Consider the following 27506-nt stretch of genomic DNA (forward strand, 5'->3'; position numbering starts at 1 on the left):
TGGTATGGGATATGATGCCAGTTTAATTTATAGTCCATTCTCAGATTATGCAACTGCTTAAGCATTTTTAATTATGAGTAGCAGTGAATCAGAAGGAAGACAGTTTCTTGCAAATAAGGCATCCATAAATCAAGGATAAACAAAGCTGCCTTTGATATTTGAAAGACATTTTTCCCATGACAGCATTGCAGACCATTGAGTGTGTGAAAATTAATGATGCAGATGAAATAGATGAATATTCATGGAAGTATACAATGAAATTATAAATAAAACCAATTGTATTGCAGTTTTATAGTACTGATTTTTTTTCTAGGCTTCCAGCAGTGGTAAGCTATGGAATGATATTAAATTTAGAACTTATTTAAATCACACATGTGTTAACAATGCTGATTAAATTGTTGGATCATTTAAAACTTTAATGGTTATACCAGTGGTAGTATGTCCTTTGACAATTTTTTTATTGTAAGTAGAGCTTAATTTACATTAGTTTCATGTTTTCTTACACTTCGTGTTAATTTAAATTTTTAATTAGATTATTTTCCCCACTCAGCTTGAAGCACATGTGTAATGTGCTGTACCTTAGTGAGTCTTTCCCAATTCTCTTACGTGTCTTACAACACGTGATATCGGGAGGACGTGGTGTTTTTGAGATGTGCTTTTGTTTGGGGAAGCTGCTGTGGTGGTTGGTAAGCAGAAGTACTGACATGGGCTTCTTGGATTGGACCTTTCCAGGAAGCAAACCTGACCCTGGGAAAAGATGTCTGTGGTCATGGTCTTGTTGGGTGCCAACCTGGGTAACCAAAATGACGAAGTAATAACAGCTCCTGCAAACAGCGCTGTGTGTTCTTGATGCCACAGCAAAGTTGTCTTTTAGTACCAAAAGATAAGATTGCCCCAGCTCTTCCAGAATGAGATGTACTTTCCAGAGCTCTCTTTTTTGAGAAACGTCGTGGTTCAAGTTTGAGTGGATCTTAAATTACCAGCTAAAGACTTCTCCAAGGAATTTGCTCTTGCAGAAATGTTCCTTCTTCTTTGGAAGAATGTTCTATGTCAAACTTTGCTCTTGTTTCCCTAGTGGGTTTTCTCTCCTCCCCTTTGAAAGCTTTGTTCAACTGAACCTTTTCCATTTACAAACATTTAGGAATGGATGTTGTTCTGAAGCCTTGATTATAATTGGCAGATTAGTGAAGTATATTGATGTCAGCAAACCTCTTAACTGGTAGAGAAACTAAATATTTGTATTCTAGAGGAAAAATATGTAATAAGTCATTAAGAAATTTAAACCCCATGTTTCTGAAACATGTTGTGTATGTTAATTAAGAATGTTAAAAGTTGGTATTTTCAAGACACAGTGGTAGTTATGGTTGGAGAAAAACCATATGCGACCTCCTCCTTTGAAAGGAGCTCTGCTGTGGAATAATTGATAAACCATCCATGGTGTGTACCAGGAAATAATGAAACCTGACCTATTGACTTGTAAATATGAGTAGTTTATTCTTTAAGATTAGCTGGGTGGGTTTTGTCTTTGGAACCTGATCCTTTTCCAAGTGTTTGGTTGTTTAAAGTGCCTGATGGAGCAGAAATGATAGGGCCAAGACTGTGACCTTTGTTCCGAGCACTGTTCTTGTCCTTATTAGTGTTTACTGCCATTACTTAATTAGCAAACACTTCAACATAAGCAGAGGGAGGCTGGACAGTGGCTGAATTTGAGGAATGTGTTTATGTAAAAGAAAACAACCCCTCCTTGATCTCCAGGAGTTTGATAAAATGCTGTTACACAACAAAACCACTTCACTTGAACAACCTGCAACAGGAAGTTGGTGCGTTTTCCTAAGTAGGGGGATGTAGCAATAGTAGTAATCTGTTTTGACATAAAACTGATAATGATTATTTCTTGTTTTAAAAAGGTGCAAAACCTGAAACTTCCAGTTGCACATAATTCCTTTATTATTTTGGTGTTTTGGGAGAAAATATCTTTAGTTTTCTACTATAAGGAATAGAATTTTAAGTTATTTAACTATTTTTTATTTAACTTTTTTTCCTAATTGAAAATAATCCTGTGGCAAAATTGATTTCACTTCAGTTTTTAGTTTGTAGAGAAATCCTAACTTGGATTTCAGTTAACCTCAGTGTTGGAGCTGACATTAAAAATGATAGTTCTGTATTTTATGAACTGAATTAACTATTGTAAGATTGAGAATAGTTTAGCTGTTCTTTTTGTGTTGCAAAAACACAAGACACTCATGCCTGGATCACATGCTGTGTGGAAAAAGCATTAAAGAAGACATGAAAGTTTGAACTCTGAGTTTCTTGCTATAGATGTGTGAAAATGCCAGTTTTCTATATGAAACTTGTGCTTGTCTGGTCTGGGTGAGAAAGTTTAAGGTATGTCGTTTATGACTATATTGCAGTCATGTAATTTAAATATTTTTTTTTCTTTTCCTTCAGTAGACTGTTAGCAAAATCAAAATTTGACAGTGGAAGCTGCCATGGTCCTATTAACTGTGATTCTTTACCCTAACTGGATTACACTGAAAATTTCTTTGTTGCAATAATCTGAAGCTTCACTTAAGTAACTTCGGAGTTTCAGAGAATCACGGAATGATTTGTGATGGAAGGGACATTTAAGCTCACCTAGGTCCAACCCCTTGCCATGGCCAGGGTCACCTTCCACTATCCCAGGTTGCTCCAAGCCCCATCCAGCCTGGCCTTGAGCACTTCCAGGGATGGGACAGCCACAGCTTCTCTGGGCACCCTGTGCCAGGGCATCACCACCCTCACAGGGAAGGATTTCTTCCTAATATCTAATAAAAATCTTCCCTTCCTCGGCTTAGTTTAGTTAGTCTTTTAGCTTTAGTTTAGTTCCTTAAATTCTTTTCCCGTAGTTGCATATATCCCACAGAAATTTTGGAGTGTTGTTTATAAACACGAGTCTTTTTCAGCATTCTTTTTAAAGTGGTGGTGGTTTCAGTGGATCTTTGCCGTCAAGGTGACTGTGTATGTAACTCAAATCTTGGTGGCTGGAGTTTCAGATGTACTTTTTAAACATAATCTCAATGAAAACAGATGGAACTGACCCACTTTTTAAGGGTTTGTCTCTGCTCTTGTCTTCACTTCCTTCTAATTCACATGTTAATCCCTGCTTTGCATTAACCAGTTCTTCAGTTACCTCACCTGCTGCTAGGTGCTAAAAGGTTATTGATGTTGACAGTCTGCGTTTGTAACGTGGCAGCTACAACTACTGAGCTGCTAATCCAGCCACTGTGCTGCTCATCAAGGAGTGTGTTTTATGTGCTGGGGTTGTGGAATCACTTTCCCTCGTGCCCAGGGAGTGAGTAGGTCAAGCATTCCCACCTCAGGCTAACGGGTGAGGAGTGAAGACAAGCTTACTTAATCTGTGAAGCCAGATATATTCAATTGCAGGTACCATTACAGTCACAAATGGGTTGATTAGAGAGGTTATTGGTCTGTTATATACCCCACACATCCCTAAGCTCAGTCCTCTTTTGCTGGTAGCTCCAGCACCTTCAGATCTGATGCCATGGTTCCTTCTCCAGAGGTGATGTGTCTAAAGTCACCTCTGCTGTTCAGTGTTCTGAAAGAAGTCTCCTGTTAACAGTAGATCAGCTAAAGCACATCAGGATGTTTTTAGCTGCTTTCCTCAGCTGCTGTCTTACACTGCCCATTACGCTTTGTTACATTTTTGTGTTCTTTCATACTTCTTGAACAGAATCCATCACCATGACCCATTCCTTGTGATGGTACAAGTAGCATAAAGACTGAGGTCACAAGTTAGGGCTCAATATTAGAAGAAAGGTTCTCTGTCCCCCCATTTGCTGGGAGGATGATGAGGTGACGTAGAATTGAGGGAGCTCTCATTTAAAATGCTGTGTACTCAGTAGTATTTTGGAATCTTTGGAATTTGTGTATATTTCTTTTTACAGCACTTGTTTAATGCTTAATTAAAATTTACTAAGGTTTTCTTGTCAGAACTGAAATGTATTATGGGTGGTTTTGAGTATCTGCAACTACTAATGATTTTACAAAAGAACATTCTTTATATTTGGACTTTACATAGTAGGCTGTGATGAGGGGTGCTGAATAAATTAAAATATTATGGTAATGATACTATCTAATTAGCATTTTTCATACAATAGTTTTCATCATTTTTTTCTTTGTCCTTTTTTTGTTTTTAACAACGTGGACCATTGCCAATTATTTTTGTTACTGAAAAGGTAAAATAGGCTGTTCATCTCATTCTTTTTTGTTTGCTTTTTTCCATCCCACTCTAGTTTTGGCAAGCAGTCTGGAGGAAAGCGAGGATGCGAATGTATCATATTGGAACCTTCAGAAATGATTGTGGTAAGACAGATTTTTTTTTCGTATGTATTTAAATCTATTGCTGGTTTCAGCAAATTCTTTCTCTTTTACAGCAGAAAGCTTATTGTAAAGTATTCTATGAAATTGCAGTAAAATTGCCTTGATTTCAATTATTCCTATGGCTGCTCTTGTAACAGCAGTAGCTATGTAAATTTAATCCGGATGGGTAAATGATGATGATGATTAGGTCATTCTTTCTAAAATTGTGCTTACTTGAGTTTCAAAAGCCTAGCAGTCATGGCTGAGCTGAGCATTCCTGAGTCAGGCTATGGCAGTATTCTATCTCGAGTGTTTTATCTACACCCCCATTCACTATTTCAAGGCTTTTATTGGTCATGTCTGGGTGGAAAAACATTCTTCCTCCAAGCCTTTGCAGTGCCACGCAGTGTGAAGGCTTGTAGGCAGGAGAAGAAACATGAGAGTGCTTAGCCAAGTGTGAGGGGTAAGATTTGTCACCGTCCTTAATGTCCAGGATTCCTTCGGCTTCTTCAGAACACTTCCTGATACTGCCAAGTGCATATATAGATGCACATATATGTGCTTAGAGGGTGTAGTTTAGTCCTTCCCAGGTTGTTGTATGCCTGCTGTGAGCTGTTGGAATATTAGGATTGCTTTTCAATAGTGAAGACTGAAGTTGTATCCCAGTAGTGTGCCTGGGGACACAGGCAGATGTCTTCCAGCTTTGACCTTGGATGTTTTTAATGGAGCTGAAACAAAGCTGTTTGCTGTGCTTAGAACCCACCTGTCTGTTAATCTGACTCCAATCTCCAGACTGCTATTGATTTAGCTGCCCTAGATCTAGATATGGTAACATTAAAACTAATATTTGACAGTATCTCTTACTGAGTATGTAAATATTCAGCTTCCATAAGATACTTGTTTCCCACAGTGCATTACCAGCAGGGATGTCAGCAGTGTCCTGTACCAAGTCCACTTGCTGTCCTTTGTGCAGTTTGCTCCCTGCAATGTCAGTCTGACTCTGCTTGTGGGCTCTGGTAGCATCAGTAATATGCTCTGTGCTGCAGCACGTATTTTAAGCTACAGTCTGCTTTAAAGTGCAGCTTAAGAGTGCACGAGACCTGTCTTCATGCTCTGGAGTGAAACAGTTAATTTGTTTTATTCTGAGTTGTCCAGTCTCTTCTCAAAGCTGGAATTCTAGGGCAGAGATTCATGCCTGGAGAGATGCCACAGGACTATTTGGGTGGCCATGTGTACAGCCAAGTCATGGGAGTGCCCCAGGCCCTCTGGTTTGCATTTGCTGATTTGCATTTTTACTTTTTAATTGCAGCTGCCAAGGATCTGGCATCTGAACTGAGCATGTGGTACACTCAGTGTGTCCGAGGCTGTGCCTGGGCTGAGCTGTGTCTTGCACCTACCTCAGTGCTCCTGTAGCAGTGACAAGCATTCACTAATCCAGTCAAGTCATATCTGTTATCAGGTATTAGGGAGAAGCTCTTCCTGTGAGGATGGTGAGACCCTGGCACAGGTTGCCCAGAGAGGCTGTAGATGGCCCATCCCTGGAAGTGTCTAAGACAAGGTTGGATGGGGCTTGGAGCCACCTGGGACAGTGGAAGACTAGACCAGCCTGGTCTGGCTGGTGACTTGATTCACTGCAAGTGCATTTGTAAGTTTACATGAAAAATACTTCATGGACAAAGGAAATCTTAAGAAATACCTACATCCTTCTTTGGTCACATCACCATTGCCAAAAATAATTAAAATTATTGAAGATGGAAATAAAAGAGGAGCTTCTGTGCAGTGTGTGTTTCCAGAGAGAAACTGACCCTATTGAAATATTTATTGCAGAAGCTAGTGTTGTGTATGTAACTTGAGTAGGCACAACTGTGATGAGTGTTTTCAGGGAGCACAGTATCACAGTAGCTGGGGAAGCCAGCATTGGCCGTGTCAGCAGCCTCACACCCTGCTGGATGTTCCTGGAGACAAAGGCACAGCCTGGACAGCTGTTTGCTTGTTTTAAATCTCCTGGATTGTCTGTAATTGTGACTAAATGCCAGTGAGAGTATAGAGACACTTGAAAGTATCTTACATCCTACTCTGGAACTTCAGTATAATTTTCCAGTAGGAAAATCAGAGAATTAAAAGTAGTAGTTTGCTCATTATATTTATGATCATGTTCTACAGGTAAATGTAGCTAAAGGTACTATTAGCTGTCTTTTCTAGGGAGCACTTCAAATAGTGTGAGAAGAAAGCATCAGTGGGGTGGCATGCACCTTGATAATGATCTTCACTGACATAAGGTGTACTTGAGTTTCAGTTCCCTGATTAACTCTTATTAATTTATCTTAATTCTTTTATTTTCTCTAGTTTTTAATTTACAACATACTAATGTTTAATACATAATGAATATTTATCTTCAAGCAAAAGAATTAGTTAGCCACTTTAATGGAGTTAAAGGACTCTGTTTCCTGCTGGTGAATGATTTTTTTTGATTTTTTTTTCCCTTTCTCTCCTGTCATTTTAGAATGTAAATCAGTTTTGTAGTGGGAATCCGCTGGGAACAGACCCATTTTAAAGGCCATAAAATGTGGTCAACTTAAGTTAATGAGGATAACAGATAGTGTGTGAATGGACATTGTAACTCATATTTTTGGAGGCTGAGCAATCTATTGAATTAATAATAGCCCCATTTATCATTTAAGAAGATGGCCCAGAATTGCAGCATATCTTGGTGTATTGAAGTGTCATTACTGTTGTTCCTTGGTGCTTTTATTTTCTTCATATCTAACTGTACAATTTCGGAAGAGCAGTGTGATACTCACAGGTAGAAAATATTTCATTGCTTGTTTAGACTGCAGAGTGAAGCAGGACAATCCTGTGGTTTTCCTTGATTTCTGTGTGGTAGCCAGTGCCTGAATGATGTTGGTGGTGTGGGAGCATCCTGCTGCTGCCAGCGTTTCAAGTTAATAAAGGGCACTTTTTGATAGGATAAGGCCAGTTAATGTGCTGTTCCAGGCTTTTTGGCACAAGAGCACTGAGGAGGAGCAGCTGAGGGAGCTGGGGGTGCTCAGACTGGAGAAAAGGAGGCTCAGTAGGAAACCTGACAGGAGGTTGTAGCCAGGTGGGGATCATCCTCTTCTCCCAGGTAGCAAAGGATAAAATGAGGAAATGGCCTCAAGTTGTGCCAGGGGAAGTTTAGATTGGATATTAGGGAAGTTTTCTTCATGGGACAGGTTAAACCCTGTCACAGGCTGCCCAGGGCAGTGGTGGAGGCACCACCAGCCCTGGAAGGATTTCATGGATGCGTAGATGTGGCACTTGGGGACAGTTTAGCGGGGGGCCAGGCAGGGCTAGGGGCATGGTTGGACACGAGGGTCTTTTGAGTCCTTTCCCAACATTAAAAGTTCTGTGATACTGTATTGAAAATGAAGTGGTGGGAAGCAGTCTGTGGGGCAGTGTCTCCATCTGACTTGATGGCAGCCTGGTTCTCCAGGGAATCTGTCCTGCCTTTGCTCCTGTGCTGGGACACAGCTCACAGCATCTGCAGAGAAGCTGAATCCCTCTGTAGGGCTGTGATGAGGGTGACACCTCTCTGCCAACAGGAATTTTTAGTTTTAACCAGGTGAAAGCAGGGCTGAGTGAGGTGCCCAGGTGTGCCTATCCTGTTGATGCACAGAACATCAAAAACAGCCCTTGTAAATCAGAAGTGCTGACAACCTGGTGGTCAGCTGGACTCAAAATACTGCTCGTGCTGGTGGTACTAAGCTGGAAACTGTGACATGGAGGTCTTTCCTGGTTTCTGATTGCCATGTTGTTTTTGTCAAGAGCAGTTCACTGACCAGAGGAAGCAGGTGGTCTCATTTTCCACCACTTGTTTTTTACTTACTGCTGTCAAATTATTTATTTATGCTTATGTCTTAGTTTTCAGTTAAAATTGTGAAAGAAAAGTAATTTCTGTAAAAAGTAATTTCCTGTTTCTGTCTGTTAAGTCTTTCCGCGTTTCATTTCTTTGTATCTTTTTGATTTTAAGACAGTTTACTTAAATATGGGAAGTGAGTGCTGTGTAAGACCATACAGAGGTTCTCCTGTTCCAGTGGTATAGCCTTAATGTGAATTTGGCTTAATGTGAATGTGGATTTTCCAGTGAAATTTGGAGAAAAAAAATTAAAAATAAGCCATTTAAGACAGTGGAAACTTCTGCATAGTAAGTATATTGTAGATAAGCTTCTTGCCTGCTGCAGCATATTTGCATGCATGTCTGCCCTGCTTCCTGCTGGGAGATATTTTTCCAAAACATCAAAAGGAAATGGGAAAGGAGAAAGGATGAGACTGCTTTTTATAGAAAAAAAGCATTGTAGCTATTGAGATAAAAGGTTTCATATTGGCTTTTACTAACAAGATAGATTTATGTAATTTTTAATGTTTAGTCAAATAATATTTGACATCAAGATATGAATCGAGTTCCAGCCATTTCTTTATAATCCACTGGAAGTGATTAGAAGGCAGTATATGATATAGGTGAAATAGCTGTTTATAAAAAGGTGGAATATTCAAGTTGTTTAGCTATGACTGATACTAGAAAAAAAATTATACTTTTAAAAATTACACTACTAAAAATAGGGTGTAATTCAATATTTTTGCCAGATTGTAAATACACAAAAAATGGTAACTTCTGTGTTGAAGATAAACTTGAAATGAGCAGTGCCTGTAACTCCTTTGTGGTACATGTGGGTGCAGAAGGGTTTTTACTGGTGAGCAACATTTGCTTAGAGGAGATATGTGCATTTTTACTCTTTTTTTTTTTTTTTTTTCATTTTAAATACACTGTTTCCCGGAAGGAAACTGTGGCCTCCGGCTCATTGTAATAAGGTACTTCTGAGACCTGCAGTGGTGGTTCTCTGAAACAGCCACGGTCGTTATTTCCGGATGAATTCAGCTGCTCTGAACTTACGTTTGTTCCTTCCACATGAATTTCATACGGTTCCATCGACTCTCAGTGCTATGGAAGAACTGGGTATTTAACCAGGAGCCTGAACATGTGTTTCAGGTGGAGAACTCTAAGGACAATGAGGAAAACATCTTGCAGAGAGAAGTCCCACTGCGGCAGTCCCGTCGGAGGTATAGGAAGATCAACCAGAGGGGAGAGCGTCAGACCATCACGGACAATGTGGATTCCAGCAGCTACGTGTCGGTGAGTCTGCTCTCCCGTGGCCCATCTCCTTGGCATTGGGATGTCTGCATAGCTGCCTGGAATTCTCTGTTGGTGACAAAACTGGTGAAGTTAAATAGTCCATACTTGCTGTTTTTGAGAACACTTGTTGCATGTTGAGGGGCAGTGAAGTGGTTTGGATTGGAACACCATAGGTGGAAGCGAAGGTAGTAATTGGAAAAGATGGGGTTTTTTTTGGTTTAGGGGTCTTCAGCTGAGCACTATAAATAAATCTTAACATGCTCACTGGACAGAGAAATAGTCATCCTTCATTTTTTTTTGGTTTTACCTGAAGTTCTTTTGGTAAGATGTAGAAATTGGACGGTTTCTTTTTTATTCCTTAATAAATTTGAACTGTGGTTTAGAGCTGAGTTAATTGCAAATGCAGATCAATACAGCATTAACACTCTTGTAGTTGGTTGTGTTTACTTGCTTAAAAATAGTGTACTGGTAGTTCAAGCATCAAAAAGAGTACCCAACTCATCTGCTAGTCTTAAATAGCAGCAGACTATAAACTCTGCACTGTGTGTGAAGGCATGTACCTCTGTGGTTTCAGGGCCGCAGAGCATTTGTGGAGATTTTTCTTCACCATTATTTTTCAAACTTCCTGCTTGGTAACAGGATATGTGTTATCTAGAGAAATAATTTAATTGAAAATAATTATTCTGGATAATTTGTTCTGCTTTGAAAATCAAAGGTTAAAAACAGTAGTGTTGAAATACAAGCCTGGAATAGTATTCATGCTCAGTAGAGAAAAAAAAAAAATTCTTTCCCTTTTCCCCATCTTCCTTTTCATCTCCCCAAACAAGATACATTCTCAGTTGATAGGCTTCAGAATATCTGATGTGTGCAGTCAGATGTGAGCTTATATAAACTGATGTTTTTTCTGCATGTTGGTAGCAGTTGGGTCACAGGTGGTGATTTTAGGTCCCGCACAGCATTACTGTGTCTGTGACAGGAGGAGAATATGTTGTTTGAAGTTTAACATCCTCTGCCATCTCATTTCTAGAACTGTCACATATGTTGGATTTTATCATGAGTAAGACATTAAATTAGTTATTGAAGAAATGAGATGTTGGACCCTCACGCTCTGGGCGAGTGTGCATAAAGCTTTATTAGGAATTAAATTCCAATCTGTGCATGACAGAATCTATCTCTGTCCCTTTGGTGTTTGTGACAATGGATAAGCACACAGATAATAATTCTCAGGTTTCATTGCTAAGAGTAGGAGAATCCCAGGAACAGCTGATGCTGGTGCTACCTATGCAGCTTGCCTGGAGGGATGCGTGAGAAGGGACTTGGCATCTTTGTTCCGAGAGAAACCAACTTTCACGGCTTCTTGAATGATTTCAGAGACTGTCAGTTACTGCTGCAAGGAGTCAGTGTGGCACACTCACAGGACTGGTTACTCAACAGATGATGTCCTCATTAGGATTTTTCTTCAAGTTGTTTTATTTTTCTTTGTGTTGATTTATTTCATTGTTAACAACAATACAGAGTACCTGTGCCTGTGGTTGCTTGTTGCAAACCTGGTGGCTTCCTCAGATTTGTGAATATACATATATATGTACACACACACATATATATACACACACATGAGATGTTTGATGGAAAATGATATAAACTTCTTAAATCGACAGCACATTCCTAAATCTACTTTTATGTCTGTTAATTAGAAATATATAAGAAGAGTCTTGTAACTCTAAATGTTTTCCTGGATGAGTGAATGCTAACTGGAAAGGACTAAATGACCACCTCTCTGCTACCAGATCTCCAAGATTTTGGGTTTTCTGCAGTCTGAAGTGAAATACCAATCCTTGCTTTGTAAACTTTAAGCTCCTAGTTAGAAAGTGTCATACTTTGAGTACTCAAGGTAGCAAAAAATAATTTCTAACTCAACAGATGACTAAGGAATCAAAACACGGTAGCAAGCTGCCTGTGTGACAAGTAAGGAAAAGTTTGGTGCCTATATTTTTCCATATTCCATTATAAACTAGTAAAATAATAAATTTATTTTAGGTGTGGTTAGTTCCATGCCGATATGAATGTGCTCATACATTGATTCCAGTGATCTCGAAAAACAGATTTCATGGTGTAACCCTTCATGTAGCCCATGAGAGAAGAGTAGGATCATAGAAGGGTTTGAGTTGGGAGGAACCTTAAAGACCATCTAGTTTCAACCCTCTGCTATAGGCAGGGGATTAGGATAAGGAGGAGGGTAAGTCAGACTTCCATTTTACAGGAGCTCACAATAAGTTTTCTGCCAGAGTGGGAAAAGTGTTTACAAACTCTCCAGCAGATCTCCTGCCTGGCATAATGCTAATGAATGAGCACAGAGTTGTTTTTCACTCTCCAGCCTGTTGCTGAGTGCTCTGTGACAGATGCTGAATGCTGCCTCGTGGAGCTTTTGTGAGTCCTGTGTGCTTGGGGAGGGTTTGGAGCTTTCCAGCCTTCACATGGACTCCAGTCCTTCTCCCATGATTGATGTTGGAATACTCAGTATGACACCATTTAAGTTTTTGCATCCGTCATATGCAAGTAGCTTTCTGCTTTCTGAAGAGAACTCAGATCCTTTAGGTACTGAAATTCAATATTTTTTAAACCCAGCTAGGAATATTTCCTTAAATATAAGGTTTCTTCAGTTTGCTTTTAAGGGGAATTATCTATGCAATCTCCATTAACTCCTTAGACTATAAATCTCTGGGCATTAAATATACTGAGATTATATTTACAATTAAGGTTTATCAATGTTTTGTGAAACATTACCTATTGAATTGTGACATGAGCTAACATCTACTTCTCACACCAAGTACTTCTTGTTAGTGCTGGAACTTGTTCTGTAGAAATACCTGGTTGGCCACAAAACCGAGATTTATATGCAGATACTTCAAATAATACTTTAAATGGTTGTTACTATTCTTGAAGCCCTTCTTTTCTCTTATGCCTCTTAATTAAGTAAAAGAGTTCTATCTCTTGATTTAACTGTATATCTTCAGGATAGTTGACATTCAAGTTATTATGTGTGTCTTAAATTTCTTTCCTCTCTGCTTTCTCTCAAATAAGCTAAAGTTAAAAATGGATCTTCGAGTTGGTTTCTTTGGTGAAGGTGTTAGCGTTTAGGTTCCTTTGCTACGTTTTTATAGTTCACAGAACAGCGTTATTTCGTAAGAGCACTGGTTGTCTGCAGAATTAAATACTTGTAGTTTGTTGGGGTTTTTTTCCTTCCTGGTAAATACAGTGAACACATGCTGGCAGTGTTCTTTCTTTTCCCTCAGAGTGAGCAGGTTTATGTTCCTGTCTGTATCTTCAGAGGGCACAGTGGTGTGACCTTGCTCTTGCAGTCGCTGTGCAGGGGATGCCAGCACTGCTCTGGTGGCTTGGTCAGCAGGCTGGGCTCTCCTCCACATCCAGAGTGCACCCAAGCCCTGTTGAGGTGGCAGTGGGTATTCTTCCCTTCTACAGCACAGCAGGCCAGCCAGATCCCATAGACAATTGTGTATTTGGCAAACACCAATGTTTTTTTTTCAGGGCACACAATAGCTGTGCTGCCTGTGAAGGGCTGGAGGAGGTGGCTCTGTCACAGTGGGTCATGTATGGGGCCACGGTGGCAGCCTGAGTATATGTGGCTGTCACTCTGCCTGGGGCAGGTCTGAGCATCCCCATAATTACATCAGATCTCATCATCCCTGGGCATTTCTGGCCTTTTCCATTTTTGTCACTTAGTAATTCTGCATCTTGCGCATCACCCCCACAGTAACGCCCTGACCGTGGGAGAGAAAGTGAGGCTGGACACATTTGGCAAAAGCTCTTGCTCAAAATGAATGGATTAGGAAGAAATGTGCCATTGATGTTAATTATGCCAGCTCTTGCTTCAGATTTGATTTGTTAGCATGATTGCATATCTTGGTGGTGATAAGCATCCAGCCAGGAGCTGGGGTCATTGCAGCAGGGCAGCATCACAATGGAGACGAGTGAGTCATTTCTATTCTTAGTCTGTTTCTCAACCCAATCAATAATGCAGCCATGGTTTATGATTACAAAAGAAGAAAGTAATAATGCAACCATGTTTTCTACTTAAAAAGTAAAGAAATAATTGTGATCAGCTCTGCTAAGCTATATCCCAAATTTCTGTGCTCATGCAGTAGGAGATTACAAAACTGCAGCCAGAATAACAGCAAATGACTTTTTAATGATAATGCTTTAAAAAATAAAAATTAATTATAGTTCTGGTGCTTTATAAAAATTAAATTGCTGTTTTGATCTTGGATCAAGTATTAGGAAAATAAACAGTTCAATTATTTATCTTCATAGCTTAAAAATAAAACCTGAGATACTAAGTTTTTCATTTATATTTCTGGGAGCGTTTAATTCCAAGCAGAGTTTAACAATTCAGTACAAATTTCCATGTACTGAAAGTTTCCAAACTTTACACAAAGCTATAAACTCAAATATTTTTTTTTAATTTCAGTAAAATTTTTCTAATTCATGTTTATGATCAGTAATTTGAGGTTGTGGGCTCTCCATCTCTGGAGGTGTTCAAGGTGAGGTTGGATGGGGCTTGGAGCAGCCTGGTGTAATGGAAGGTGTCCCTGCCTTGAGGGGTTGGAACGAGATAATCTTTAAAATCCCTTCCAGCCCAAACCATTCTGTGATTCTGTGCATTTATAACCCACATACATTTTTGACAAGTGTCTGTGGTTTTTTTTTTTTTTTTCCAAAGGGAGAATATTTGTAGCTCTAAAAATAGTGCATGTATGATCTAATGCCTATTTCTGTGGAGTTGTGACAACATACTGATGTTTTTCACCTGTTAGTTTATTATAGCAGAATAAAGAAATTAGTACCAAACTTTAGTAGTAATCCACTTCCTCAGAGATGCAATTTTTTAAACTACTGTAAGAGGATGATGAGGTTTAAAGGATTTATTATAATACTGCATTTTATGGGCAGTATCTTAATATTTGCATCAAGTAAAATTTGTCCTGGAGCCTTGTAGAAGCATTTATCTTCAGAGAAGTCTGTCGTTGCAGACTGCTTGAGTGGCAAGTTTCTTGTTCTTTGATCATTACTTAATGTAATCCTGTCAGAGGCTGGAGGTAGAATGGGGGATCTCATAATTGGAGGGAATTAAGTCACATTTCAGTATACTGGATCAAACCCATTAGGTGCTTTACCATCACCAATCCTTCTCTTTTTAAACATTATCAAACACAGTGGGCCTTTTATAATCTACTTTAACTACCAGGTAAATTTGCTGAAATAGTACCTTTTATTGATGTAAACCAAGTAAAGACTGACTTAGAGCATGTCTCCAGCTGCCTTTTGTTAAACCTAAACACAGCATTGCTGCCTTCTGTTTATTTGGAATATCAGTTAATTTTGATGAAGCTGTGCCTGATCTTGTGGGTGCCTGAAATGATTAGTTCTTGATCTGGAGGATGGTTCTCTTTGCAGCTCATTGCTTTTTATTGTGTTTGTGTCCACACTTCCTTTTTTTGACACTAAAAAAAAATATTTGACAGAATTTTAAGTGTTATGAAAGGCTGAGACAGTTGGGACTATTCAGCCTGGAGAAAAAAAGGCTTTGGGGAGACCATAGAGCACCTTCCTCTGCCTAAAAGGGCTCCAAGAGAGCTGGAGAGGAACTTTGGGCAAAGGCTTGGGGTGATAGGACAAGGGAGGATGGCTTCAGGCTGACAGGAAGAGTAGGTTTAGATTGGTAATAGGAAGAAATTCTTTACTGTAAAGGTGGTAAGGCCCTGGCACAGGTTGCCCCAAGAGGTTGTGGCTGCCTCATCCCTGGAAGTGTTTAAGACCTTGTTTGATGGGCTTGGAGCAAGCTGGGATAATGGAAGGTGTGCCTACCCATGGCAGTGGCTTGGGACTGATTATTTTCTATGATTCCTTCCAATGCTAACCATTCTGTGATTCTATGAATCAAAAGAGAATTCAGGTCTTGCTGAAATCCTTGGGTCTTGCAGAGGATACAGAAATTAACGTTGTCATTATCTCTCTGTAGGTGTTGTGTGATACAAAGAGATAACACAGGTTCCGTCTTCCTGATGCTGTTTTTTTAACAACATGAGGATTTTCTCTAGTCTGCATCTCTAATTTTGCATGGCCTAGGTGGGATCCCAGCTTTTACGTGCTCAGGTTCCAGAGCATGTGCCAGAGCCTCTGTTAGTCAGGCTCCCTGTGCGGGAGAGGACCCTGGAAAAGCCCATGTATGCCATCCCTGTTTGCAGCTCTTCTGAACTCCTGCCATTTTCTATGTGTTGATTGCTTCTGTGATCAAAAGAAGCAGCATCTGCAGTTTGTTCACTTCCTGTGTGGGCCCCTGTGGGTTTGTTTTGTCGTGGGCTGCACACCAAGGGCACGTGGGTGTGGATCCGGCACTGTCTGGTGGAGGAGAGGAGATGTACACGGTTGGAGCCCCTGCTTCTGGAAAGGAAAATTACTGTTAGGCTGGGCTTTGAAGGGTAGAGGAGGAGGCTGTCAATCACGTAGTGGTTAAGCAGCTCTGTTAATGAATGGTGTGGAGGTGTCTGGTTCCCAGGCCAGGCATCTGGGGAAGGGTCTGCAGTGTGAGTCTTGGTGAGCAGTGGCCGAGGCAGCTGGCAGGGCTCAGCCTGAAGCAAAGGAGGCTCAGAAAGGACCTTAGCATGCTCTGCATGTAACTCCCTGACAGGAGACTGGGACCACATGAGGGTTGGTCTGTTCTTGCAGGTAACAAGGGATGAGCGGAAACAACGTTAAGTTGAGCTAGGGACTGTTTGGGTTGAATATTAGGAAAAATTTCATCATAGGAAGGGTTGTAAGGCATTGAAACAGTTCTACCACCGGGGCAGTGGTAGAACTACCATCTCTGGAAGTGTAAAAGAAATCTGTGGGTATGGCAGTGAGGGCATGGTTTAGTGGTGAACATGCTGGTGGTGCTGGATTGTTGGTTGAACTTCCTGATCTTGGAGTTCTTCCCCAGCGTTATCTGTGATACTGTGATTGTATGATTCTACTGCTTCAGTGGTGGAGCTGGGTGCACCCCCTGGCAGGGTCCCACTGGCACCCAACATGGGAACCTGTGCTCGGCATCTCGAACTCCCCCTGGTCTGCCAAGCTGTCCTCGGGCACTTCCTTCTGCTTTTGTAAGCAGGGGGAAAATTGCCAAATGCATGTTCTCTCATACTTTATTTTACATATTGATTTTGTCTGCTCATTTTGTCAGCAGTGTTAGTTTCAAGGGCTCCTTGAAAGTCTGCTGCTGGTTATGGTGGTCATTAGCAAAACACCAATCCTCAAAGTGTACTGTGCATTAAAAATTTTCCTAGGAATTTCCATAGACCACTGGTGTTTCCTGATCCAGTTAATGAGTTCTTGTAGTTTCAAATGAGTAATGACTTGAATAGGCCGTGCAGAAAGTATGAAAATACTTAATGGAAATACTGCCCTTTGGTTAAAATCTGCATTTTTCAGATTTTTGTTTTTAAACTAACAATGTAATGCAACATGTCAACCTCAGTTTATCTATAATGAAAGCGGTCGTTTTTCAGACCTTATATTCAAGAGTTTCCCTAAAGATTTTATGGCCTTGACAAGTAGGTTATGTGTAAACTGGGATTTACAGAAACGATTTCAGTTTGGAGGTGACATGTGCAGCTGTGTAACAGCAGTTAAAAGTGATGCACAAATGAAACTACATCAGACTGAAACTCGGGAGAGTTTATTTTAAGCAAGCACCTGTACTTACTGAAATCTGGCTGCTGTCAGTAGTCAGCAGCCCTTCTCATAGCCCTGGGAAGAGCTGTGGTGGGGGGTGATGCCACAGTATTGGGATGTGGCACCTTTCTGGATGGACAGATGTTGTCCTGCCTTGCCAGGCTGTGGCTTTGGTCCTGGAAAAAGGTACTGAGTTGCTGTTAGGGAGAGCTATACTCTGAGGTTGGTAATAGAACCCATCCTCTCTGCTCTTCAAGGCCAGGCTGAACAAAGCTTGGAGCAGCCTGGTCTAGTGGAAAGTGTCTCTACCCATGGCAGGAGGTTTGGAATGAGATGAGCTTTAAGGTCCCTCACAACTTGTTTTATGATTCTTGCCTCAAAGACTTGTCTTTGAACCTTTCTCCATCTCGAGTAAGTTTAGCAGTCAGCTGTACATCTGCTCCCTGCCCAGGTGTTGGGGTGATGATGGCTCCCTGACCCCACGGTCATCCCACAGCAAGTTGGTGTGTTGCCCTCCCCTTGCTTAGCAGAGCAGCAGAACTGCACTTGCTTGTGATAACTCAAAACCTGTGGATATTTGTACACTATTTTCCTACTTGCAGTCTAAATACATCAGTCTTTTTACCTGGTGATCACTTCTGCCAGGAAGCCTGGAACAGTTTGGAAGCAGAACCAGAGCACAGTCTGTCCTTTGCAGGAAAACCATCCCACTCTGTTGGCTGGGATCAGTCTGGAGAGTTGCTCAAGCCTTGACCTCATCTAGTGTTGACAGTATTGTGGGAGGAATGTACTCTTGTGGCAGAAAAACCTTTCAGAGCTTCTAAATATTTTGCAAATTGCCACCACAAGAAATAAAAATTCAGTCTGTACTGTGCTCTCCACACAATAACCAGTTATCTGTTTCTTTCTCCTTTTACCACATAGACAAATTTACGCCATGATAGAATTTAACTCAGTTTCTTGGAAAATGCCTGAGAAAGTATTTTATGTAGCATGTTCAGAGAGTTAATCTCTGTATTGATGGACCCTAAGGATTTGGGTGGCAATTTCAAATTCATTAATTATTTATAACCAACCTCTTATGCAAACTTGGAGAATGATGTGTGAGGGTTGTGCCCACTGCTCACAACTGCATTGTGTCACTCGGGGGTTGATGGTAAAAGATGCCCTTCATCAGAGAGATATTTTGTTCATTTTGGGGACTTAGAAACCTTTTGTGTATGAGTTGCAGTTTTTTCTGATCCTTGTTTTTAACATAATTGTTTCAGTCTCTTGAAATGACATGTTAGGTGGCTTCTTGTAGGAATGTGACAGGGTAGTAGCCAGCAAGCTGGTCTCCCTGTGTGCAGGGAGATGGTTTCATGCATGGGTCTGTTTTTTATTTCCTGTCTTCCATCTGGGCTTCTTCTGTCCAATATGCTCTACCCAAATGTAACAGCCTGGTTTAGTCTCACTTGTAGCCAACTCAGCCTTTCACTTAGGTTTAGGCTTCTCCTGCCTTAGAGAGAAGTAGTGCTTTGAAGGGTTATTTTGTATGTTAGCCTTGTAAAATTGTATGTTGGAGTTGTTGGGTTGAATGTCACATAGCACTGAAGGATTTCTTTAAAGGGCTGTGGTGGTGTTGTCTTCAACTTTGTGTTCAAGGTAAAATGGATTTCTGATTTAGAATATGGAAATGCACATCAACTCAGTCATGTTCTTCGTAAGCCTTATATAGACCAGTTTAGAGATAGAGAATATCCTGAGCCATTTTTAATAAAAATCACCGTCAGAAAATGTCAGTGCATCATTAAAAGCATTTGGATGCTCTGTTTTCCTTGGAAAAACTTGGCATGAAAACCACTGCCTGTATGAGAGAATAGCTAGATAAGTATCTTTGGTTTTGGCATAGAAATGATTACTATCTAATGACATTTAACAGCATTTTTGGTTTTATATTTGATATGAAGCATCTTTCTTAATAGTGATATATTTGAAAGATAAAACACTAGACTAAATGGGACCATCATTGTATCTTAATTTGTCATTGTTCCTTACCTTGTTCTTGCAAGTCAGACTTTTTTTTTGTCGCTGACTATTAGCGGGTTTTGCTTGTATGTGATGAAGTTCTAGTTGGAGGTAAAGTAGCTACAAGACTTGTATCGTCTTTATGATTTTGATATTGTTTCCTTTGAAGTTTGGTTAGCATTTGTGGTTTGTCAACTTGGAGTGCAGGTATCACATGGGGCTCACCCCGTGCTTTATCTGCTGGATCAGTTTCTCAGATTGGGTGAGAATAGCTGGGGTTTTCCTGCTGTTTTGCCCCCAGTGGAGGGAGGACCTCAAATGACACTGGGAAAAACTTTCTCTGAACATACTCAGCTTTGCATTTTTAATGGTAATAAAGGCTGGATTTTACCAGAAAATGAGAAAGTTTAGAAATCACTATGCTGTGATCTGATGACAGTAGTCTTGCAGAGAAGCTTTTCAGAACTGCTGTAGGGTCTGTGCTGTGTTTCCCCAGCACGGCTGGTCTGGGGATCCAGATCTCAGGATCTGCAGACCCTGAGTGCCTGGTATCATCCCCCTTATTCCCTGTTCACTGTGTTACAGAGCTCAGACAGGGCTGAGCCTGGCTGGTCCCAGCCTGTTTGAATGGAGTTCTGCCTAAGCACAGGTAAGTCTGTCAGGGTGGGACTCCTTCCAGACACAGGGTGGACTCCTTCACTCCTCAAACTGCATGCACCGACCACTTAAAAGTGAGAGTGGGCTGTTCAAAATTACCAGTGCTTAGGAGAGAAATTTTGGTAGGAGTCAAGACCCTCCTCTCTTCCCACATTCAGGCTTCCAGTTTGGTGTTAATCCTCAAACAAAAAGACAAAAGAGATACTGAAAGTGGTATTTTCACGATTTCTTTTAACCTCATTTGTGGACTTAAAGCAAGGTCATTTAATCAGAAGCCTTCTTGTGAAAGGTGTGGTAGTACCTTATGTTCTAAATAGCCCTAATCTACTTGGTTTAACCTGAGATGCTGTTTTGAATAACTGAGGGCAGAAAAAAGTGGTATTTTGAATGGGGTTTTGTATCAACTTTGGCAGAATGAGAAAAAAAAATATATACCTTTATGGGCTTTGCAAATGGGAGACTGCACCTGGCTTCCCAGGTCACTGTCAGCTGAGGAAATCACTTAACCAGGTCCAGGTTAAGTTTGAGAAGTGATGTCAGGTTTGAGACTAGATTGAGGTTATGTTTAATGAGCAAAATCCTAAATGGTTTTGGAAATTTTGCTGTGGGTTATTAGCTATTTTGTCCTTTCTATGTCTCTGAGTGGATTCAGTCCCCCAGACTGACCTTCTTGGGGTTGATACCCACACCTTTTCATCACCAGGGATTTTTGGGTTGCAGACCTTCCCAGACTTCCCCACCCCTCGCCAAAGTGAGATGTCAGGAAGGAAGGGAGGAGTGTGGTATGAATCATGTCAGTTCAGACCGTTGAAAGGAGCTACATTTGTCTGAGTCCATAGCAAAGGGGGCTTCCCCCTTTCCCCAGCGCTGCCGTCATCCCTGTTTGTGATGCGGATCATGCTCTGCGCGGCTCTGCAGCGTGTGTGCGAGACAGAGCTGCAGGAGAGAGCTGTAATTTATAAATGTATTACAGACCGTATAAATCTGAATCGCTGCTAATAGGAGATGACCCTTCCCTGCTTAACACAGCAGCTGAAAAAAGAGTCGGGGTAGTGTGAAAGCAGTGGAGAAATTCAATCCGTGGTGCCTTTTCATTGTTCCTCCTGTGTTGCTGGTGCTATATTTAGAAGCTTACATCACTTAAGGGATGATGACAGTCTCTGCTCTCCCCCTCCCGCTCTCCCCCTGCACTCCCTCGCTCCTTCCCTTAGGATGGATCATGTTTTCATACTACTTATGAGTCCTACAGGTCTTTGGGTAGGATTTTTCTACAGCCCTTTAGTAAGTGCTGCCGTGGAAAGCGACAAGGATGTGATGGCACCAGGGAATGTCGCCCTGAAGGGGAACAGGAGCTTGTGGTGCTGCTTTTCCTCCCTCCCCTTCCTAAAAGAGTCTGGAAAAGGGTGGAGGTTTTATGTTTTTTCCTTTTTTTCCTGAGAAGCCCTACTGAGGGGCTGACCTTGCAACGACAATACAATGAGTTGTTTTTGCTGTGTAAGTTCAGAGATGGAGAGAACCTCTGAGCAGCATAGCAGTGACACTGAATCCAGAGAGCTGTGCCAGCATGGCAGGGTCTGCAGCAGGCTCTGCCTTCTGCACCCCTCACTGCCCATTGCCCATCTGTCCAAAAAGGCGTGAAGTACTCAAATCTATGGAAATAACCTCTTGATGCAGGTGCCCTTAATGCTAAAATATTTCTGCATTACGCTGCTACGTTTGGCAGTTTGCACTCAGAAAACTCTATTAATTTTAGCCTGAAACATCATAGCCTGAGTGTGTGCAGTGACAGATCGCCCTGTGAGCAGCGGCTGCCTTCCCCAGCCCCCACCTGGGCTGGGAGTCAGGATGCGCCTGAGCTGCTGCCCTGGGGATGGGGACAAGGGACGGTGTGTGCTCATGTCTGAGCACTGCGGGCAGCAGCGTGGCAGGGACAGTGCCAGCGGCCGCCCGCCTCGCTGGACACAAGGACACAAGTCCTGAAGCCCAGCTCACAGCCCCGGGCCCCTCAGCCAGCGGCTCCTGCCTCGTCAGCCAGGGCCTTGGTGGCTTTGAGACTGTCACTGTCCTCCCCGCTGGACTTGCACAATGGGCTTTTCTTCCTCTGATTGATCAGGGAAAAGTCCTGCTGCTTGCGGGGTACCTTCTGCCAGCAGCTGCCAGTGCTTTCCAGCCTGTGCAGGGCTTGAATTTGTGGTGTCCTTAAATGAGGGAAGACTCTAATCCTGCCGAACTGAATGTGCATTTAAATTATGAAAGGCTTTACTATCCTTTTAAAAACATCCCATTTTTCGGTGACTTACTCTTGTTAGACAATTAGAACGTGCAGATTTGGTTAACAGTCTGGAGGATTCAGGTAGCATTATGGGAGGATGAAGACAATAATGCAGGGAAATCTATGGAGTGGTATTTCAGCATGGAAATAAATCAGTGTTAAGGAACAAAGACTCCCTTTAATACAGAGATTATATACTGTTTTATCCTAAAGATCTTCTTAAAACTTGGATTCTGGCTTAAAATGTGACTGCTAATTTTCTGTTTGTGATTCTGCTCAATGCTGCAGCTCTCCCAAAAATATTTAGATTGTGATCAGTACCGAGCCTTTATATCAGATCTTTTTTCATCTCGGAGTTGCTCTAGTTTTGAGATTTGTCATTAAACAGATGATTTATAAAAAACTCACAGCCCTGTGCTGCAGGGAGCTAGGGCTGCAGAGAGGCATGTGTTAAAATAAATAAATGCAAGCAGAAAAAGGAGTGGGGGGATGCCCCAAAAGCCGGGGTGTGGAAGTAGGTCAGGTTTTCCCCCCACCCGGGGCTGGGCTGTGCAGCGTGGGCTGCAGCCCCCCGGGACCCCCGCTGCCGCCGCGCTCATTGGCGGCGCGGCCACGGGGATGATGTCATCTCCACTTGAAGGCAAAACTAGGAGGAAATAGAATTTCGTTCCCATTATTGAGCTGGTGTTTACAGTAGTTGTAAAAATATGGCATCCGTGCCAAAATCTGTGCTGGATCGGGTTTGCTGCACAATGCAGCAGGATGAATCTGGGAGGTGGAGATCTGCCCGGAGAGCTCTCAGGGGCAGGCAGGCACGGAGAGGGTTCTTTCAGCTGCATGGGTTCTTTTCTCCTTTATAAATTGTGATCATGCTAGCCATAATGCAGGTAACACCACGTGGAAGTATTTGGGTGTTCATTGCTGCTGAGGATTTATCACTGTAGCATTACAGACATTTAAGATGCTTCTAAATACGATTTTATGAATTATTAGAAAAGAGCCAATACAGTCGGGTGTAAGATGAAGCTCACATATCCAGCCTATTGTTTAGTATTGAAAAAGCAGTAAAAGAAACAGCTATTTGTGTAGCTGTGTAATGCTTTGTAAAAATCTAAAGTAGTTAGAATGCTTTCAGCTTTTAAAAATCAAATTGATGTTGTGTTTGCAAATTTTGCAAGCGCAGGACTGAAGTTCAGATTGTCCTTGTTTAAATACAAATTAAACATAGTAATATTTATGGTCCCTGGTTTCATTTATTATTTTTGTTGTTTGATAAGAGGCTGAGTAAATTCAGACATTGATGCCAATTCTTTTCCTTTTAGGATAGTTTTGGAAAGCACCAGGGGAAGGTCTTCCTTGGTTAAGGTGCAACTCCCATCCCTAGTGTTGGACTTGGTGATCTTTGTGTATCTCTTTCAACTCCAGATATTCTGTGTTTCTGTGATAATTTGGGTTATATACCAGGAAGAACTCAGCTCCTGGATAATCGGTGAGGAGCTTTTGATGTGAGATGGAGAGTGATGCCCTGTTGGTACAACTTGGCTTCAAAAATGTGAGAATCTCCTTCCACATGTCCCTTGGCACAGAAGATGGAAAAGAGCTTTCTGTGGATTGCTCAAACTGCCTGATTCAATATTCAAAATTAAGCAAGCAAGCAAGACAAAAAAGGTGGTTTTGGCCCTCACCACCAGCAGCCCCCCTTGGCAATTCCATTTGAGCACAGGAGGTACAGCCATCATGGGGTAGTTTTGATTTGGAGAACGACCCTTGAGTCTGATGTGGCGACAAAAATTCTTTCCAAAAAGAGGAAAACGGTAACAGTGAGTGCCCTTTCTTGCAGGTGAGCTAAAATATCCAGAAACCAAAATAATGGCTTTAACAGAGCCAGCACCCTCTGTCCCCTTGGCTGTCTCCTCCCTCCTTTACTCCCCTGCGCAGTAGCAGAAGTCATTTGCCTTCTAGGAACCGAAAGCATCACGGCAGACCCAGCTCAAAGGTGTGGGATCTCAGAGATCCTTTTGGAGCATCTCTCCAGCATACTGGGCTGCCATCCAACGCTCTAAGCTCCTTTCAAATATATCAGTTTTTAGTTGCAAAAAGAGATTATAGAACTAGGTAGACTACTGCAGAATTAAGGCAAATTGGGTTGGAAATTGGTCTTGACTGAGCAGGAAAAAAAAACCCCACCCTCCAAAACTTTTAAAAAGTGTTTCAAAACCATTAGAATTATGAGGATTATAAGCATCACTTTTTAATAAGAAATTTACTTCTCATTCTGGATAAAATCTCTGTACTGTGTAGTATGAGATAAAAGTGTTGAGTCTCTAGTGTGACACATATATAAAAGCAAATTTTTTTTTATTGTGAGCCGATGATGCATGTCTCTGTGTGCATGGGAATGGCTGCAGATATTTATTTTACTTATTTCTAAATTTGAATGCAGAGATGAAAAATAATCCACCCAAATGCTGCTGAAAGTGTTAGTAGATACATACAATTAATTTAAAAAGAATATTTAGAAAAGGAAAATCAGAGTTACAGCACATCCCTGAATAGATATAAAATGATATAAAAAGATATAAAAGCTGATGTGGAGCAGGGTGTTTGCTGAGCAGTTGTACTGATATGTGTGTTTATATTAGGTCAATAAAGATGCTCTGTTGGCTGCATCTGCAGATCCAGTAGCCAATTGATCTAATGCAGTTTCTAAAGGCTTTCTATACAGGTGATGTCATCCTTTTAGCTCTGTTCCCCTCCCACTCTCTTTCCTCCTTATTAGATATTTCATCTTGCTGCGGAGCATCCAATCGATGGGAGCTTCTCCTGAGGGAGCTGCTGAGAAGCAAGCAAAGATAGTAGGAATTAGGACTCCAGCAGTCAGCCTTGCTGTAGCTATGGACGTCCTGTTTTGTTTGGCGTTACAGAAATGTTTTAATTGGAAAAGCTAGGCGTGGATTAGTCGTGCTATCTGACTGATGCATTAGAATACTAAGCGACACTGCAGAGTTGTAAACGGCATTTAAAAAAAAAGGAGGGGGGGCAAAAGGAGAAAAGGATTTGTATTGCAGAGGCTTTTTAATACATTCCACAGTGCAAACCTGTTTGAGCATATATCCTGGAGCTACAGTCTGGATGTGAATTCAATTTCTGCAGTTATGATGGACATGAGTATAAAGAAGAAACTTTAATATCCCAGGGTGTGGGATTCCTGAATCACCTAAGATGCTGAAGAACCTTTGCAAAATTTCATCTACAATATTAGTATGAAGTTTCTGAAAAGTGGACCCGAAGATAAGCTACTTGTAAATGCATTTTAGAAGAGAAAAAGAATTTTGAAGAATTCATACCTCGCTTTTTAATGTATTGTTGCATTAACCTGCAGTTCTAATCCATTTCTGAATAATTCAATTTAAGCAGTACTTTATGGGTGCATACCTCTCGCCTGGAGGAACGTATGGGTACTTGTATTTGAGAAGCTAGGAAACATTTTGATTTGAATTTATGTGCTTGTTAAAACTGGAACATTTTTATAGGAATTGCTGCTGCTGCTGCTAACTCCCTGCAATAGTGAAAACTCCTCAATCTAGTGGAAGCTGTAATCGAATTCAGTGTGAAATCCAAGCCTGAGAAGTTGCATATATGTACATTGCTGCTTTATGATTTTTAAAGAGAAAGCAGAAGGGATTTTTCTCATTTTTTCCCCCTGTGGCTTTTATTTGAGAAAGGAAACTTTTTTTCTCAGCCTAAGAAATGGCTTTTCTTGTTCGATGTTACGCCAACTGCCTACAGCCCTGGGCCTCCAAAGTAAGTAAGATTTTGTCTGTGCTGCATTTCTGTGACATGTATTGACAGCCCTGGTGCTATAGCTGTATGTTCCCTTCTCACCCCAGCAGCATGCTGGGTTGAAGGTACTGGAATTCTGGCTATGCATGAACTATTCTTGTAGAATCATTTCTAAGCAGAAAGGGGGGAGCTAGAAATCATGGAATTGTTTTATATACCAACAGCTTAAAAATTACCAGCGAGTATAAAAAAATGCCATTTGCTTATGAAATGTGTTAAGCTTGTTTTTTAGCCTGTAAATATGAAGTGTATATGAAGCCTGTAAATATAATTGAAGTGTAACGTTTTTATAACTGCTGGCATATTTTGCTAACTTGAAAATATTGGTATCCAAACCCACTGATGTTTTAATTTTTAAGCTGTGTGGAGCTGTACTGCTTGATTCCTTTGTGCAGCAGCATGGAATTAGTTAATTATTTAGCTGAACTATGTAATCACAATTTTCTTTAAAGGACACAAATTTTTTTTTGTGTCTGAGAATGCAGTATTTCTGTGAAACTGGGGAGGGAAGGGTGTTTCTTTTAAGTGGCATAATGAAAGCTAGAACGTTCGAGCAAACCCACCTTTGAGATAAAAGCCTTTAAAGAAATTAAAAATACAATATTTATGAGACTCTTACTGTTTGGTATGCTCAGTCAGAAAATCAGCTGAGTTTCTGGTATTTTATTAAGGCTACTACAAATAAGTAGTCACTCCAGACACAAGAATCGCTTCACAAAACTGGGGCCAGGTATATATTCATTATTATTTCTTTATTCTAATTTTGTATTTACTGAGTAAAAAAAAGACAGTGCAACTTTCTGGCGTTTGGAGGCAGTGGGCAAAAGCCTTGTGCTCATGGCAGTGTGAGATACAGCATTGACTTTGGAGCAGGAGATCACTCTTGACTTTGGTCCCAAAAAGTTTGAGTCTCAGTGACATGATGGTGTGTAAAGGCACAGGGAGAGGCCAGCTGGGTGTGTGGACTCCCTGTCCAGGCTGATTTTCCCCTGTTTGGTTTTTCTGTCTGGTGTAATGTGAAGGAAGCTTGTGGTGTATGGGGGTTGTGGGGTTTCCCCATGTGGATGCCAAAACCAGCGTGGAAATGTGTGGGTGGATGTGTGGCTGAATTTTGGCTGTTCCATGTGAGCTGAGTCCACCCCATCACCAGGTGAAGTGGAGCTGCAGGTCCCTGTGGTCTTGGAGGGTGGCTGGGCACTGAGTGCTCAGACAGGTAATTGCAGCTCCTTGCCTTGGAGTTCCTGCTGGCAAATCCTCTTTGTATTATCATCCCTGCCCCAGCGTGGACTCCTTCCTTTCCTACGCTGCAGACATTAATTATGAAAAGCTGAGTTTACTTAAGCTTGACTTACCTGCACTGTCCTTATTAAGATGGTTTGGATGTTGTAATACTGCTTAAAAATAGGGAGTGCTTTAGTCACCTTGGTACTTCAGCTGGAGTTGCACTCTCCACAGAGTTTGGGCTCA

General features: G+C 41.3%; 1 protein-coding gene across 5 annotated transcripts in view; it reads left to right on the forward strand.

Moving 5' to 3' along the window:
* Positions 1–27506, forward strand: part of RAPGEF6 (Rap guanine nucleotide exchange factor 6) — a 118378-nt gene that overhangs the window by 32891 nt on the left and 57981 nt on the right. For all 5 annotated transcript variants that reach the window (XM_066329010.1, XM_066329009.1, XM_066329006.1 and 2 more), the window contains exons 5-6: positions 4293–4362; positions 9386–9529. In XM_066329010.1, coding sequence (XP_066185107.1) covers positions 4293–4362; positions 9386–9529 — 214 coding nt within the window. The remainder of the gene's footprint in view (positions 1–4292; positions 4363–9385; positions 9530–27506) is intronic.

This window comes from Sylvia atricapilla, chromosome 14 (assembly GCF_009819655.1).
Source record: "Sylvia atricapilla isolate bSylAtr1 chromosome 14, bSylAtr1.pri, whole genome shotgun sequence".
Classification (NCBI taxonomy): domain Eukaryota; kingdom Metazoa; phylum Chordata; class Aves; order Passeriformes; family Sylviidae; genus Sylvia; species Sylvia atricapilla.